Genomic DNA, 18,199 nt, shown 5'->3' on the forward strand with positions numbered 1-18,199 from the left:
AGTTTCTTTTGCTGTGCAGAAGCTCTTTAGTTTAATTAGATCCCATTTGTCAATTTTGGCTTTTGTTGCCATTGCTTTTGTTGTTTTAGTCATGAAGTCTTTGCCTATGCCTATGTCCTAAATGGTAGTGCCTAGGTTTTCTTCTAGGGTTTTTATGGTTTTAGGTCTTACGTTTAAGTCTTTAATCCACCTTGAGTTGATTTTTATATAAGGTATAAGGAAGGGGTCCTGTTCAGTTTTCTACATATCGCTAGCCAGTTTTTCCAGCACCATTTATTAAATAGGGAATCCATTCCCCGTTGCTCGTTTTTGTCAGGGAAAACCCTGTAATTATTTTTCTTGGGGACAAACTGAATTTACAAAGTAATATGTGGCAAATCAACGTCTTCATAATATTGAATTTACTATGCATACATATGGTATGTTTTTAATTTATTCAAGTTTTCTGTTGTATGTTCCGTATAGAAATAATACTTCACATGTATGTTAAGGCTTATTCCCATGTATTCTTGTGGGTGCTGTGATCTAAAATGGTTCTATTCACCCATTATATTTTGTTTGTTTTGTGTACAGAATTCCACTGTTGCATGTAATAGTTTTCCTAATTCATTTTTGTTTTGTGTTGTCTAATTGCATTATGAAAAAGTAACTAAAATTTTGAATACTCTTTCTAAACTTTTAAATATTATATTTCATTTTCAAGTCTAATAATATTGGCTGGCATTTCCAGGAAAATATTAAATAAAAGTGGTAATTGTGGACACCCCTGTCCTGCTTCTGAGCAAAATTTTCGCTATTTAAGTATTTGATAGGATTTGGTTTAATATCATATATGTAGATATGTGTTGTATATGTATGTGTGTATGTATGCATGTGTAACTGGTAGCACTGCAACTGAAAAATACACATTTGAAACCATAAATACATATTTGAAATCACTGAACAGGAAAAATCGATGTCTGCAGTAACAGCAGCAATCAGCTATAAGAACAATGCCATCAACAGTGCTAATCTTGAGTAAAACAGCTGATGACCCAGCATATTATATATCATATATATACACACACACATATAATATATATGAGAAACTTGGTAGAACTCTTAACAGAATGAACTTGAAGAAACCAAGCCTAGACAGAAAGTAGTCAAATTGCTGAAAATAAAAGATACCCCGCAAAATTTTGAAAGCAATTGGAGAAAAGAGACACATTATATAAAGAGGAAGCAAAATTCAAGCTACTACAGATTCCTCATTCAGAAATTATGGAAGGCAGAAGATCATATAAAGTGTTCATCACCTTAAAACCAAAACACACATGCTCACACAAACTCTCAGTTCAGGAATCTAAATCCAAAAAAATGGCCTCCAAAAAAGAAAAAAAAAAGGCAAAACAAAACAAAAATGAACTTCCAGATAAAGGAAGCTACATGAATTCATTTCCACTAGGCCTAAAACGAGTTGATGGGTGCTGACGAGTTGATGGGTGCAGCACACCAACATGGCACAAGTATACATATGTAACAAACCTGCACGTTATGCACATGTACCCTAGAACTTAAAATATAATAATAATAATAATAAAATAAAAAAATTTTAAAAAAAGAGAAATTAAATAATGTTCTTGTATCTTCAGGAACAAATGCAAATTACAAATAGCAAAGAAAATTCAAAAGACTATTTTTCCTCTTAATTAAAAAAAAGACATGTGACTATTTAAACCAAAAATTATAACAATATATTTGGATGTACTATATGATAACTGTAGCATAAAGGACAGTAGGGGAAGAGAAATAGATCTATATGGTTACAAGACTTGCACATTTTATGTGAAGTGTCACAATGTTCGCTCTAATAGGCTTTGAATAGTTAAGGAAGTATATTGTAATCCCTGGAGCAACCAATAAAAAATATGTGAAAATAAAGTGCTTAGATTAATATTTAAATTAAAATGAAATTATAATAGAAATGAAATTATAATATTTAAATTAAAATTTCAATTAAATTAAATTGAAATAACCCCCAAGAAGGCAAAAAGAGAAAAGAGGGAAAAATATGACAGGACCCACCAAACAGATAATGAAGTGGTAGGCTAAAATTCAATCTCATCAGTAATTACATTTAATATTAATAGACTGAACTCTGTGACTAGATAAAAGCACAAGACTCAACTATGGTTATTCCCAGTATCTACTGATTCCAGGACTCCCCCTCCTATACCCAAATCCACAGATGCTTAAGTCTGTTATATAACATGGCATAATATTTGCATATAACCTACATACATCCTCCTGTATACTTTAAATCATATCTAGATTACTTATACGCAATACAGTGTGACACTACACAAGTAGTTTTAACACTGTATTGTTTCTTTTTATTTCTTTTATTTTAAATTTTTCTATTTTTAATTGTTTCTTCTCAGAATACTTTTGATCTTTGGTTTTGTTGAATCTATGGGTGAAGAACCTGTGTATACAAAAGGTGGGCTATGCTCTTTATAGGATATGTAATGGATGCCTAATAATAGATCCTCAAAATACATAAAGCAAAAATGGGCAGAATTAAACTGAGAAGCATGCACTTCTATAATCATATTAGGAAATTTAATACCATTCTCTCAGCAATTGATAGCACTAGACAAGTATCAGTTCAATTACAGGGAATCTGAAAAACACCATCAACTACCTTAACCTATTTGTTTTTTAAAGTAAAACAGAAATGAACAGAATTACTAAGGAAAATTCATTATAAGAGAAATGTTAACTCGCTTCTCTAAGAATTGAAATATCAAAACAAAAAATTAGCAAAGATTTAAACCATACAAAATGAAAAACACAATTTCAAGTTTGACCTTTATGTAACAATTAGAAAATGTACATTCTTCCCAAGCACACTTAGAATGCTATGGTAATTGGCTCTGCACTGATTATAAAGCAAATCTCAGTAAATTTTGTAGAACTAGTTATGTCATATTCTCTGGCTACAATTTCAAAATCCATCATAAAAAAACATGCTAAGAAATTAAGGCTGGGTGTGGTTGCTTACGCCTGTAATTCTAGCACTTTGTGAGGTCACAGAGGGAGGATCACTTGAGGCCTCCAAAAGCTTAGGATCAGCCTAGGCAACATAGCAAGACCCATCTTTTATTAATAATAATAACACAAATAATAAATATGAAAATGTTTAGAAATTAGAAAGCACATGTCTAAATAACTAATGGGGGTCAAAGGAGAATTATAATAGGAATTATAGAAAATATCTCAAACTAAATATTAATGAAAATTATATATGATTAATATTACATTTAAAAACTTGTAGGATATATCTAAAATGGTACTTAGAGAAAAGTTTTATTTTAGAAAAATGGCTAAAACAAAAGGAAAAAATATAAACCCAAAGAATGTGAACAGATATGACAATAAATGCCTCTATTATCAAAATCACTGGTGCTTATGTTATTGTGAGGCAACAGGAACATAATCTGATTTACATATTATAAAAGACATCAAGGCTGATGTGTTGAACAACCTGTAAATAGAACTTTATTTCAACAGAAAACCAGAATAATAGAAAACAATCAAAACTCATGAAATAAATATGGATATGGTAAAAAAATGAAAGTATCAAATGTCCAGTCTAGCCAAAAGAACTAATAGAAACTGATATTTGAGAAGAACATAAGGAAGTAAGTAGAAAATTTATAACTAACTCATATTACACTTATACAAATAAAAGGCATGAGAATTGGGGGTTAACTAGGGGTGTGTGGAGAGAATCTGTTGCCTCTCGTATAAATAAATAGTTAATCCTGATTGGTATGTATGGCTAATATCTATCCAAGTTTTCTGTAATGGCAATCTCTAAATAAAGCATCTCTAAGTAAGCATTGAAATGTAAAGTAATCTCTAAGTAAACCAGCTAAAGGCTAAAACATTTACATCCTGGAAGAATGTTGCAATAATTTAATCATTTACTGATGGAGCAAGTGATCATGGTACAAAAAAATAGCAGAGACACATCACGAAATAATTCTAAGAATGCTTGTGATCTATGGGTCACCCATTACAGAAAACATACCACTATTTTCCAAATGTGACATGATAACAAATGCTCAGAAACTGTAAAATAGAATATGTTTGATCAACTGTTAGGTTCTGACATATCTATTATTACAAATAATCAACGGTATGAGGTAAACACAGAACTCAGATAATCACCAATATCATCAAATAATTTAGTCATCTGAATTATACATATTTATATATTTGAATTTTTTATTCTTCCCCGGTAGGTATACAGCTCCAATATAAATTCTTGATTAAGATTAAAATCCTCACTTAGGATTAAAATGCTCTTTTCAATGTGGAACCCAAAAAGAAAAGTAAAACCTAAAATTAAAACCACAGTCTTCATAACTTAGTGGAATCAAATGGCAGAAATGGAAACAAGTAGAGAATCTAGAAAGCAATAGACTATAAAGCAGTATAGGAATTAAGTCTGAAAATCAGATCTAAATAGTGCAATTCTCTCACTGGCTCCTCAACCCTTAAAAGCAACAAAATTTCCTGTATTATCTCCTCTGCCTCAGATATATCAACCATCCATTATCCGACTTTTGGCTGGGACACTATATAAGTACAGCTTACAAAGCAGGGATGTGGGTTGGCAGGAAGAAGGGAAGTATGGAAAGTTTGGGGTACAATGTAGGGATCTGTAGGTGGCATAAAAGGGGTATTTAGAACCAGAAGCTATGTCCTATTACCTTTTTCTACCAAACACATGAATACCATCTATCTTACTTCAAGTCAAGGCACTGAGTAGTCAGTGTTTATTTCTTTTGAAAGCATACATCTTACCATGTGGAATTGTGGTCTGGAAAGGGCGACTTGGGCTTTTCAGGTTCCATAAAGTCAAACTACCATCTGAATGGCTGCACATGAACTGTTTGCCCTCATGATGCCAATCAATTGAATGAATAGCCTAATAAAATAACAATTAAAAACAAGTAGAGGGGGAAAAAGTAGATAAGTTATATCATTCTATATTCCAAAGAAAGACTATTCTGATATAAAATTATTATACTAATAACACTTTAAAAACATATTTTTTCCTGACCCATATCAGAATGTAATTTCTGATAAGATGAAGTCTTATTTCCTCCTAACATAGCCAACTAAAAAAATAATTTAAGAGCTACCATCCGAAGGCTTTCTATGTGCCAAACCCCATGGCAAGCATTTTATACACATTATCTTATTTAATCCTATAAAAAAAGGGTATCGATTTTCCAATTTACACATGGTGAAACAGGTCTTGAGAGACTGAGATACCTGCTGAAGTCACAAAACTCAAAACCAAGGTCTAACTATGAAAAAACTGTCAATCATTGCACTGTATTGCCCTCTTGCATATACTATTTAAATCAATTTAAAGCAAGAAAGGTCTAAATTTTCTTTTATATTTTCAGATTAACTCTGCAGTTTTGAGTCACATAAGATTCAAAAGTAATTACAGCCATCCCTCGGTAACCATTGGGGATTAGTTAGAGAACTCCCACACTCCCTCAGATTCTAAAATCCACAGATGCACAAGTCCCTGATATAAAACAGCATACTATTTGCATACAACCTATGAATATCCTCGCATATACTTTAAATCATCCCTAGATTACTAATAGAATGTAAATGATATGTAAGTAGTTATACTATACTGTCTTTTTATTTGTATTATTATAAATTATTATATTGTTTTAAAATTGTTTTTGTTTTTAAAATATTTTCCATTATAGTTAGTTGAATCCAAGGATAAGGAATTTATGGATACAGAGGGCTGACTGTATTCCTTTTTCCCAAGCTATTCTATTCCCAATGCTAGCATAGCGACCAGCATAAAGTAAGTACTCAATAAATATCTTCTGACTGAATTAGTAATTAATGTCACACACATTTCCACACCTTTGGTATTCTTTCTAAATTAATAAAGTATATGCAGAACTTGGGTAAAGTACTAAGTACTATGAGAAAAATTATAGTAGATATAAAGGCAGAAAAGAAGCATACAACATCTTTTCCTTAAAGACACTTATAAAATAGCAAGAGAGAGAAGATTAATATAAGTGAATACTAATAATATTTATTGTTTGAAGCGTCACACATAGACACATACAACTAAAAGTTCCAAACTAAGTTATACGTACATAACTGATAAAAGTTCTAAGCAATCAGTATTATTAGAGTTGCAGATAACTGATGGTTAAAGTAATTATTAAACATATCATCAAGAAAATAAGATTGATTAAATGGAAAAAGCAACATGAAACCCTGGACTTGTGAGAGTTTCTCTCACTCTGTGGCCTTCATTACTAAGCAGAGATTTCTTTTTTGCTAGAGTCCAGCGGAGGAAGTTAGAGGGAAAAATACTTCTTTCTCTTCTCCTCTGCTTATTTCTTCTCCCTTCTGTAGGTGGTTCAAGGGAAAGTCACATCTTATTGCCTCCCCTACATGTTAACTTTGATGAGCCTCATTTAACTTAAAGTTGTCTCAAACTGTTTTGCCATCAAAGGTGGAGGCAGAAAAGGCACTCTCAGCCCTAAACCTTCTTATTTCACTGAATTTCTGTCTACTGGAAAGGACAGATATAAAAATAATAGTTACAATAAAGCCAAAGTAAGTCAGTACTATTAAAGAAGAATATTTATTGTTTAGAAAAACAAGCATGTAAAACCAACTTGTTATTAGAGATCAGGGTTTCATGTAGTGCATTACTGAGTAGCTAGCATTTGATCTAACTTAATGGATAAACATTCAATTTCTATTTATTAGATTGTACCCTACTCTTTTCTCAAAAAAAGGGAGGGGAGCTCAGAGGGCTTACTGAAAAAAACAAAATTAATACAACCAATCTAAAAAGAATTTTAAGAGATAGAAAACAGAATTTTAAACATAAAATACTAGCTAGTTTTATCAACTCAGTGGCTGAGACTGAGTTTCTTTAAAACACGAAAGAAGGAAATCCAAAAAAACTGGATAACAATATGGAAAAAAGGAAATACAGCAGTTCTTAAGAAATTAAAAAATTTTCCTCAGGCCAAACTCTGAGGGATTTCTTTGTGAAAGATTACTTAAGAATTATTGACGTAATGAAAGAAAAAATTTACAGTTAATGTGAAAGTAAAATTCGTATATTTGTTTCTGAAAATAATCTTGGATTTCCAAAACAAAACTCAATTCATCAATGGCTATTTATGAAGAGGCTAGTTAAATTGTCTAAATAGTTTTACAGAGGCTAAAGACCTAACAGAATTTTGATATACAGAAGAGGAAAGAAGGCAGTTCATGATGAGAAGTTAGAAGGAACAAAGGCTCAGAGATAAGAAATAAATGTTATATATAGAAGATAGTGAGTAATATGTCTGAAATGTGGGGAATGTGTAGAAGGATGCTGTAAATTTAACTGAAGAGGAATGATAGCACTAGGACCTTAAATCTCATGTCAAGCAATATGGACTTTGTATTGTTGACAATTGAGAGCTATTCAAAGATTCTGTTGTAGAGAATTCCATAATCTGTTTTAAAATGATAATCTTGTTAATGAAGGATATATTGAAGAGGTAAGATATCAAAGGAAAAGTGGTTGTGATTAGTTAAAATGCTCTTATAGTCATCCAGGCAAAAGATAACAACTTGAAATAGGACATTGGAAGTGGGAATGAGAAAAGAGGAAATAAAAGAGAATATAAAGTCAGAATCAGAAAGACTGCAGAAACTGATTGCATATACTACATGTTGATGGAAGAGACAAATATTACTTTGAGGGGTCTAGGCGGAATTAACTAAACAAAACTTAAAAACCAGAAGAAAACATAGAAGGAGGTTTAGATATTTAAATACAAATTCAGTGCCAATGGGATATTTCGTTGGATTTATCTAATATATTGTTATATATTTAGATCTACAGTTCAGGAGGGAGGTAAAGGCTACAGATATATGGATGTTCTTTTTTTTTAGCATAAAGGTAATATTTGAAATGATAAAAGAGAATATAAACATTAGAAAGTATAAATTGGGGAGAGAAGAAATGAGGGTAAAGACATAGTATCCTGAAGAATATCAATAATGTAAAGAGAGGTAAGGGAAAAATCAGTTATGGAGAAAGGAGGTATGATAAATGAAGTGGAAAGACACAGTCAAGTGAATAAATTATTTTAAGGAGGAGAAACTGAGGTAAAGCCACAGGTTTAGTGAGGGATGTAAAGGCTAAGAAGAGGTCACTGTGTATAGTAATGAAGAGCTCATTGGTGACTTATAAAAAACTATTTCAGGTAAGTATTAAGCATGTTTTCTAGATATGAGAGGTAAAGTGCTGAGGAGAGGCTGAAAAGTTTGGTAGTGAAATGAAGTATTTAACTATCTCTATTAAAACAATAGAGCATATAATGATGCATTACAGTAGATAAAGATGATAGATTTATATACATATATCAGATGTCAAAAACTTCTAGGTATAAATTACATATATTGTGGTACTGTACTAACTCACTTAGGCAGCTGCTAATCCTTATTTTAAAATTTCACTGCAATTTTACTCTCTTTTTAAGGCTCAAAACGTTTCTTCCACACTGTTTAAGGCCATAGGAAAGCTAGATGATTCAGCATTTTCCTCTGGGTTTCGTTTTGAACTGGTTATTCTAATTCCAACTGACTAAATATTCCCATGGTGTTCATATTCTTATTTAGCTGCTAGTGTTGAGAGAGGGAGGAGAGGGAGCACTATCCATCCCCATCTTTATGATTTGTATAACAAAAGGAAAATCCTAGCTTAGCTCACTAGGACCTTCTTTTCTTATGATTCAAGATGCTCAAGAATTTGATTATAAAAAACATAACTGAATGATATTACTTATCAGATTATTTTTCACCAATCATGAAAAAATTATCCAGCTGCCATTTTATTTTCTTTCTAAACTTTTTTTACCACTATGAGAATCACTGAAAATGAATTGTACAGTTTATGAAATAGGTGAAGGCTTATATCTTTAAGCACCAAAACTTAAACAATTAACTGCTATGAGGGGGATGGAAGAGAACATGTAAAGTATTCTACGGTGACTACAGGTTCATTTGGAGACTTTTTTTATCCCTCCAGTGATAAAATGAGGAAGTGTTCTAAAATTAACGTGTGTGTGGTTTTCATTTTCCAATTATTTCATTGCTGCCTTAAATTATTTGGCACTTTTCCTATATAAGAGTAGGTTTTACTGGATGTAAATTTTTGACCTATATTTTCCTCCTATCTCTTCCTCCTCCCACCATTTTCAAATTGAATTAATAGCACAGATGATCACCTTTGTTTCCACAGGCACAAAAGGTAATTTCCCTTTTAATCTGTTGCTCTCAGTTTTACCATCTTCTTGTTAGCCTCTCCTGAATGGAAAAATAATGAATGGCCTGGAATTAAGATCTGAACAACTGAAGTGTCAACTGGGAGATTATTCCTTGATGAATAGGAGTTTGTTGCTTCCCCTAAATGCAAGCTTACTCAAGTCTCAATTATGTACAATAAAACTTACTTCAAGATCTTGTCATTTAATAAGTGTCACTTATTAAGATCTGGTCACTTATTAAGTATTACTATTTACAAAATTTTTCTTTATTCTAAGAAGACAAGTATTAGAAGACAAGACCTTTCAAACTGACTTGAACCTTTTGCCTCTGAAAAGGAATTTTCTAAGGAAGGTGTGAATAGTGTCTTTAGAGACTTTAAGGACAATGAGGCACAACGTAGCATGGAGCCTAGAGAAAGGAAAAGCAGTTGAGACAAAGTTGGGGATATACTACAGGTGACAGGCACCCAAGTGTGTAAGAGTACAAGCCAGGACCTATTAACAAATGCAAAGTATATAAGATGCCACAAGAGGGCCCCAAAATAGGCAGTCAGGGCAGAATTTCCTCTTAAGAGAAAAACCAGAGATGGAACTTACACAAATACCAAAAGACAGTGTGAAGCATTGGGTCAGAATCAGGCAACTTCCCAAGGCTAAACATATTGGTAAAGTACAAAGCTTAAAAGCAGTAAACAGGCATAACATCACAATACTCTTTCAAACATTTCGGTGGAAATCACTTACCTCATCATAATAAACTCTCAGTTCTGCTCTTTTAGATTTCAAGTCCCAGAATACTACAGTACCATTTTCATAACCTATTAGCAGCTGGAAAACATTAGAACAATCATTTTCTTAATTCTAACATTAATTTTAACTTGCTTCAAATAAAGTTTAATGTTAATAAAGTAAAATCATACCACATACCACAACCTTATTTAGAATACCAATTTTTCTAGAACTTGAATATAGGTTTTCTACATTAAAAAAAAAATGGCACACAGACTCTGCTTCAATATGAACACTTACCAATAACCTCCACCTAATTTCAAAGAGGAAGTGAGGAAGAACATAAATATATATGACATGATATAAAATAAGTATGAAAATTGGAAGAAAAGAAAAATGAGATAGAAAATGAAGATGAAATAAAACATGAAATGGGATAAGATTAAGTCCTATGCACTTGAGAAATGTGGCTTCAAATTTCTTCTATCAAATCATATTTTCTCTTTGACTGAATTCAATATTTTAAACTGATGTTTTATGAACCCTCTGAAGATTATAAAGGTATTCTAGAGATTCACATCATTAAAAAGGTTAATATTTATTTTTAAATCAATAAATAAGATGATTAATAAAATATTATTTCTTTAAAACAGAAGAATTTGAGAACACATCATGATTATAATATGATCATCTTTAAGACTCAGTCATTAAGCTAAACAGTGCTAGCCATACTGATAACTTTTGCTGTGAAATGATTCTCAATTATTATTTGTATCCTTCCTATTTTTTTGTTACCAATGACAGTAAATTTAACCTATCATTGGTTAGGGAAAAAAAAATAAGAGGAAAGATAAAAATAGCCAATGTTAAAATAATGATATATTTCTGACAGATTTGCCTTAAGATGATTTTCTTGAAATACATTAATAGTATTCCTTTGATGAAAATTCTTATACACTGCATAAAGATGTATTAATAACTTCAAAAAACCATTGGTAAGGAAAGAAAATATAGTGGTGGTGATAACCTCAGCCTGCAGAGCATCCTGAGACCTTATCACTTATCTCAACATCTTACAATGAGACACAAAAAATAACAAAAATAAACCAGCTAGTAGTTTTCGCAGTAAAAACACAAATGTTTTCAAATATCAGTTCATTAAAGCAATATACATTTATTTTTGAAGCTATAACAAAAATGCTTGGTTATTAAATCACACACACAAAAATGTTAAAATCAATTTGACAAAAAATGGAGTTTTTTACATGTTAACTTGAAGTAAATGGCATATATGACTTGCAAAGTGAAAATGTCAAAACTAAATACATACCTGAGTAATATTTCTTAAAATAAAATAGATGTGACTGTACTAAGATATGTTTTAACTTCAAATTGATTTTTTTTACATACAAGAGAACATGATGAACAATGAAACCAATTTCTTTTCTTTCTTCTTCTTCTTCTTCTTCTTTTTTTTTTTGAGACAGAGGACAGAGTCTTACTCTGTTGCCCAGGCTGGAGTGCAGTGGCATGATCTTTGCTCACTGCAACCTCCACCTCCTGGGTTCAAGAGATTCTGTGCCTCAGCCTCCTGAATAGCTGAGATTACAGGCATCTGCCACCACACCTGGCTAATTTTTGTATTTTTAGTAGAGATGGGGGTTTCACCATGTTGGCCAGGCTGGTTTTGAACTCCTGGCCTCAGGTGATCTGCCCCTCTTGGCCACCCAAAGTGCTGGGAGTATAGGCATGAGCCACCGTGCCCAGCCAGTAAAACCAATTTTATTGAGTGTATGAGACTCTTGGCAAGGAGATATTGGCAAGGAGATTCATTAGCCTAAAAAGTTTGGAAAATATAACTTAAGCAATAAAATGAATAATATAATCTTTCTAAATTTGAGCCCCAAGATTTAATAAAATAATATCCTAAAACACTATTACATTTTCTTAAAGTAAATATCTGAAAGATAAAAGTTGCTTTGCTTATAAAACATTGCTAGCAATAGCCCCAGTAAATCACAAAATATAACAGACTGAACCTCAAAAACACCATAAATTGTTGAGATAAGTATACAAGATTATGATTTAGAAAACATGATACTAGAATCAGTTAGAGAATTAGAAAAGAGAAAAGGAACCCCCCTGACATCCAGGAGACATTAGACAAGGCCACTCTGTGACCATGAGGAACCAAGACAAAAATAAGAGCACTCTGCAATAATATTTGACCACACCAAAACAGGAACAATGCCCAAACCACAAATTATATATACATATTTTTTAAAGAGAAAATGTATATCACAATAGAAGTAAGTACCATAAAGGCAAAGAAGTAGGGTTACTTCTTCACCATGACATCATTAGAACCTACACTAGTGTCTGAAAAAAATAGGTATTTGGTGAATAACAAATTAATTGTTAAATACCAAAAAATCAAAATTGTAGATATTATATTCTAACCACAGTAAAATAAAATTAGAAGTCATGACAAAAATATTTTGAAAACTAAAAGATATATCTGTAGATAATTAATTAGCAAAGAAGAAATCATAATGAAATGTATAAAACAGAACTGAACAAAAATGCCTCATAAGACACAGATATATCTTAAGAGGAAGTTTTATGGTTTTGTAAATATGTATGTAGAGAAGAAAAACTGAAAATGTTTTAATTACATAAGCATTTGACTTTGAAAAGTAAAGAAAAAAGTAAATCTCAGAAAGTAGAAGAAAAAATAATGAGCCACCTTATTCAAGAGCAAAGGATACCACCTTTTATTTATTCAAGTATACTTTTACATTATTAGGAAGTTTGAAAGTCTTCCACATACTGATTTTCTTGCTAATTTTATACCTAGTTATTTTAACTTTCTTACTGCTATTTTATGTGGGTTCTTCTCTTCATTACCTTTTCTAATCGGGTATCATTTCTATAACTAGATTTTAGTATACACCCTTCTAAATTCTTTTGTTTGTATTCATTTTAAGGTTGATTCTCTTTGCCGTTCCAGATATATTATCATATAATCTAAAATAGAGACTACTTTATTTTTTCCAATTTTTATGTCTCTAATTGTTTGTATTTGTCTAACTGCTTTGCTAAAAATCATCCTAGCGTATTAAAAATAGTGGAGAGGTTGAGCACCCTTGCCTTCTTCCTGACTTTAGTGGCTATGCCTCTAGTATTTCCCCATTAAATAAGATCCTGAATTCTGGGGAGGGAGGGTGAGGGCATAGAAAGAGAGAGAGAGAGAGATTTAAAGAAGTATACATTGATTTATATGTTATAAATTTCTTTTATTAGGAATAGGTGTTTAATTTTAAGATAAATATTTTTGTTGAAATATATATGATGTACAGAGATTATAGATGTATATTTAATGAATTCTGATGAAGTAAACATACCCATGAAACTACAATCCACATTAAAAAATACAATAGAAGGACAAGTAATACAAGAAAAAAAAACACAAGCCATTCAGAAGCCTATTTCATACTCTTACCTAGTTAATATTCCCACTCTCCTCTCTAAAAATAACCACTATCCTGGCTTCTACCACTGTAGGCTACTGTTACCTGTTTTGAATTAGACAGGTAGAATTATGCAATACATATTGCTCTCTTTCTTGCTTCTATTTCTATTATATTTGTATTATTAATTAATTTAATTTCATTATTAAAATAGCATTTCATTGTTTGGCTATGGCACTACCACAAATTAATTTATTCATTTTACAGTTGATGTAATAATACTACCATGAACAACCTTGTACATATCTTTTGGTAAATACCTATATGCATTTCTGTTAAATGTATATTGATCCATAGGATATTAGTATGTTTAACTTTGATACTGCCAAGCAGTTTTCCAAAGTGGTTATACCAACCACTGCATGTTTTCATTTTCACTAAATGTCTATGAGTTCCAATTCCTTCTCATCTAATGATCAATATTGTGAATAGCTGTACAATGTTAAAATAAAGAGATACATCATAGCCATCTTTGTCTCATTTCTCATTTCAGGAGGAAAACTTATATTAATGCATCATTAAGGAAGATGTTTTCATAGCTTTGGGAAAATTAACAAAGTTCATATTAATGAAATTCCTTTCTTTTCCTAGTGTACCAAGAGATTTTTATAATGAAGAGAAGGTAAATTTTATTAAATGCTTCTTATTATCTATTTTTATTACCATATATTTTTCTCCTTATTTCTGTGAATTGCATTGACTGACTCTGAAAAGTTAAACTGTACTCCTAGGGGGAGCTTAACTTTATTGTGATTTTTTTGTGCCTTCTCTTTCATTCTTGATCAGATTTGCCAGAGATACATCAATTTTGTTAGTATTTTCAAAGAATTGCTTTTGCTAATGTACTAAATTTTTTGTTTTCTATTCTTTTAATTTCTGCTCTCATGTTTTGAATTAGGGTTCTCTGAAAAACTAGAACCAATAGATGTTTTTCTATGTATAGAGAAACATATTTATTATGAGGAATTGGCTCACGTGATTATGAAGGCTGACAAGTTCCAAGATCTGCAGGGTGAGTTGGCAAGCAGGAGATCCAGGAGAGCTGATGGTGTTCCAGTCTGAGTCTGAAGACCTGAGAACCAGGAGAACCAATGGTATAGTTCCAGTCTGAAGGTCAGCAGGCTCAAGAACCAGGAAGAACCGATGTTTCAGTTAGAGTCCAAAGGCAGAAAAAAGCTGATGTTTCAGTTCAAAAGCAGTCAGGCAGGAAGAATTCTCTCTTACTTCAAAGAGGGTTAGCCTTTTTGTTCTATTCAGGCCTTCAGCTGATTGATGAGACCCACCCGCATTAGGAATGGCAATCTGCTTTACTCAGTCTACAGATTTAAATATTCATCTCAACCAAAACATCCTCACCTAAACCTTTAGAATGATGTTTGACCAAATATTTGGTCACCTGAAGGTCCAGTCAAGTTGACACATAAAATTAACCATTATAACTTTATTGTTATCTTTCTACTACTTTCTTTGAGTTTAATTCACTATTTATCTGACTTACTGGGTTGGATACTAAGATCATTGATTTTCAACTTATCTTCACTTTTTAATAAATGCAATATAAACTATAAATTTTCCTGGAGGCACAGCTTTAGCTACACTCCACAAGTTTTTGATATGTCATATTGTTATTGCAATTTTGTTTAAAATATATTCTAATTTTTATACTGACTTATGACATAGAAGCTATTCAGAAGTGTAGCACTTAATGACTAAACAATTGGGGGATTTTTCGTTTATCTTTTTCTTATTGATAATCTTTTTTTTTTTAATTATGTGCTAACCATTGTCCTAAGTATATTGTTTTTATTGTGATAAAATATATATAACATATAATTAATCATATTAACCATATTTCGGTGTAGATAATCTTGCTAGATTCTCTTGTGATTAGAGAATGTATTGTTTATTATTTTAATCCTCTGAAATGTATTAGCATGTTTTTTGGTTCAGCAAGTATACAACTTTGGTAAATACTCTATGAGCGCTTGAAAATAATGTGTGGTCTGCCAGTACTATATACATAATGTATTATATGTGTCAACTTGGTTAAGTTGTTAATCGTGTGGTTTTAGTTTTCTTTATCCTAATTATTTCTTTGCTTGTTTTCTCAGTGACTGGAAGAGGTTTGTTAAAATCTCCAACTGCAATTGTAGATTTGAGTATTTTTCATTTTAGTTCTGTCCAATTTTTAAAATATTTTTTAGTTCTATCAAATAATACATACACACACATCATGATTCCATGCAAAATGAAAACAATTCAGATAAGCACATGTTTTAGTTAACATGGTACCATGCAAAGTAAGCACTACCTGTATACTATATATCTATGTCATCATTAGACATATACACATTTAGGATTATTACATCTTCAGCTGAATTAGCCAATTTCTATTATAAAATATCATCCTTAAAAAAGTTTTTGCCTTAAAGTCTATATTCTCTGATATTAGCATAGTTACCCAAGTTTTCTTTGGTTATGGTTTACATATTATATCCTTTTGCAGTTTTGCATTAAACTTTTCTACATCTGTAAGTTTAAAGTGTATCTCTTGTAACTGCATATTGTTGTTTTAGCAGCTTGCAAATTATTGTCTGGTAATTAGCCTATTTAGTCAGTTTACATTTAATATAATTGCTGACATATTTTAGAACAAAGCTACCTACTTATCTTGTAAATACAAATCCCATTTGTTTAATGTGTCCTCCCTTTTTTTGGGAATGGGGTTAGTTAGTAATTTTTTTCTTATCCTAATTTTCCACTCCATTAACTTATCCATTATACATACATTTATTATTCTTTTAGTATTACCCACCAGAATAAAAATTTTTCATGACTTATCAAATTATAATGTAAATTAGTACTTGTGCTACTTTCTGGAAATTATAAGGACTGTATTAGGGTTCTCCAGAGAAACAGAATCAATAGGATATATAGCTGCATAGATATATAAGAAGAAATTTATTATGCAAATTGGTTCATGTAATTATGCAGGATTAGAAGTTTCACAATATGTTCTCTATAAGCTGACGAAGTAGGAAAGTTGGGATTGTAATTTAGTCTGTGATTGAAGGCCTGAGAACCAGAAAAGTGGGAGGGGCCTGTTGTAAGAAGAGTCTGAAGTCCTGAGAACATTGAGCTGATGTTCAAGAGCAGGAAAGGATAGATGTCCCAGTTCCAGTAGAGAGAGAAAATTCACCTTTTGTCTTTCTTGTTCTAAACTAACCTCAATAAACTGGATAATGTCTACTCACACTGAAGAGGGCAGATATTCTTCACTCAGTCTACTAATTCAAATGGTCATTTATTCTGGAAACACTCTCACAGACACACTAAAAATAATGTTTTACCAACTCTCTGAGTATTCCTTAATCCAGTCAGCTTGATGTGTAAAATTAACCATCACAAAGACATTGCCAATTAAATTTAGTGAACATCATCCCAACTTGTATCATAATTCTCAATATATTACACTCCAAGAAGTCATTATTTTTATAAAACATTTCCTTGGCTTAACGCATGTTTGTGGTTCTTTATTCTTTTCTTCATCTCTGTTCTTATACAATAGATCATTTCCATTTTCTTAAACAAGTCTTTTAGGTTTTTCCTTAGTGAAGATTCGATGTTGATGAATTGTTGCAAATTTTGTTTGTTGAAAATAATTTGATGACATGTTTCAAATTATATTTTTGTAGAGTATAGAATTCTCCCAGTGGAAGGACTGATCTGATTATCAAAACTGGAAATATAATGGACGCTAAATGTTATTCAAAGACTTTTTCAGCATCAATAAAGATAATCATTTTTTCTTAGACCTATTAGCAATATAAATTATATTGATGGATTTTGTAATAGTATCTATCCTTGCAACCCTGGGGTAAAACACCACTTGTCATAATGAATTATTTTTTAATGTGCTGGTGGATTTCTGTCTCCTAATATTTTATTCAAGGTTTTTCCATTAATATTTTATTTTATTGTAGTAAGAACACTGAACATGAGATCTACCCTATTAACAAATTTATAAATATATAGTACATTACTGTTGACTGTAGATACAATGTTACACAGCAGATTTCTAAAGTTTATACATCAATCAAGCTTGCTTGACTGAAACTTTAAGTTCATTGATTAGTGTCTCTGCATTTCAACCTCTCCCAGTCCATCAGCCACCATTACACTCTTTGATTCTATATATATGACTATTTTAGATACCTGATATAAGTTGAATAGTGAAGAATTTATTTTTCTATGACTGGTCATTTCACTTCACATAATATCCTTCAGGTTCATCCATGTTGTCACATATTATAAAATTTCCTTATTTATTAAGGCTGAAAAGTATCCCATTGTAGAAATACTATGTGTATTATAGGTATATGAGGGAATACTCTCCATCCCTAATAAGGGCTGGGTAACCACATGTTATTTATTCATCTGCCAATGGCCATTTAGGCCATTTCCACATATTGGCTATTGCCAAAAGTATTTTGATTTATTTCTCTTTGAGATCTTGATTTCAATTCTTTGGTTTTTTTTTTTTTTTTTTTTTTTTTT

At 31.4% G+C, this 18,199-nt stretch overlaps 1 protein-coding gene across 2 annotated transcripts in view; it reads right to left on the reverse strand.

Annotated features, from left to right (window-relative positions):
- Nucleotides 1-18,199, reverse strand: part of STXBP5L (syntaxin binding protein 5-like) — a 503,509-nt gene that overhangs the window by 256,552 nt on the left and 228,758 nt on the right. For both annotated transcript variants that reach the window (XM_011971605.1, XM_011971604.1), the window contains exons 8-9: nt 10,128-10,211; nt 4,858-4,981 (exon numbers count right to left, since the gene is read on the reverse strand). In XM_011971605.1, the coding sequence (XP_011826995.1) occupies nt 4,858-4,981; nt 10,128-10,211 (208 nt within the window). The remainder of the gene's footprint in view (nt 1-4,857; nt 4,982-10,127; nt 10,212-18,199) is intronic.

This window comes from Mandrillus leucophaeus, unplaced genomic scaffold (assembly GCF_000951045.1).
Source record: "Mandrillus leucophaeus isolate KB7577 unplaced genomic scaffold, Mleu.le_1.0 Scaffold123, whole genome shotgun sequence".
Taxonomy (NCBI): domain Eukaryota; kingdom Metazoa; phylum Chordata; class Mammalia; order Primates; family Cercopithecidae; genus Mandrillus; species Mandrillus leucophaeus.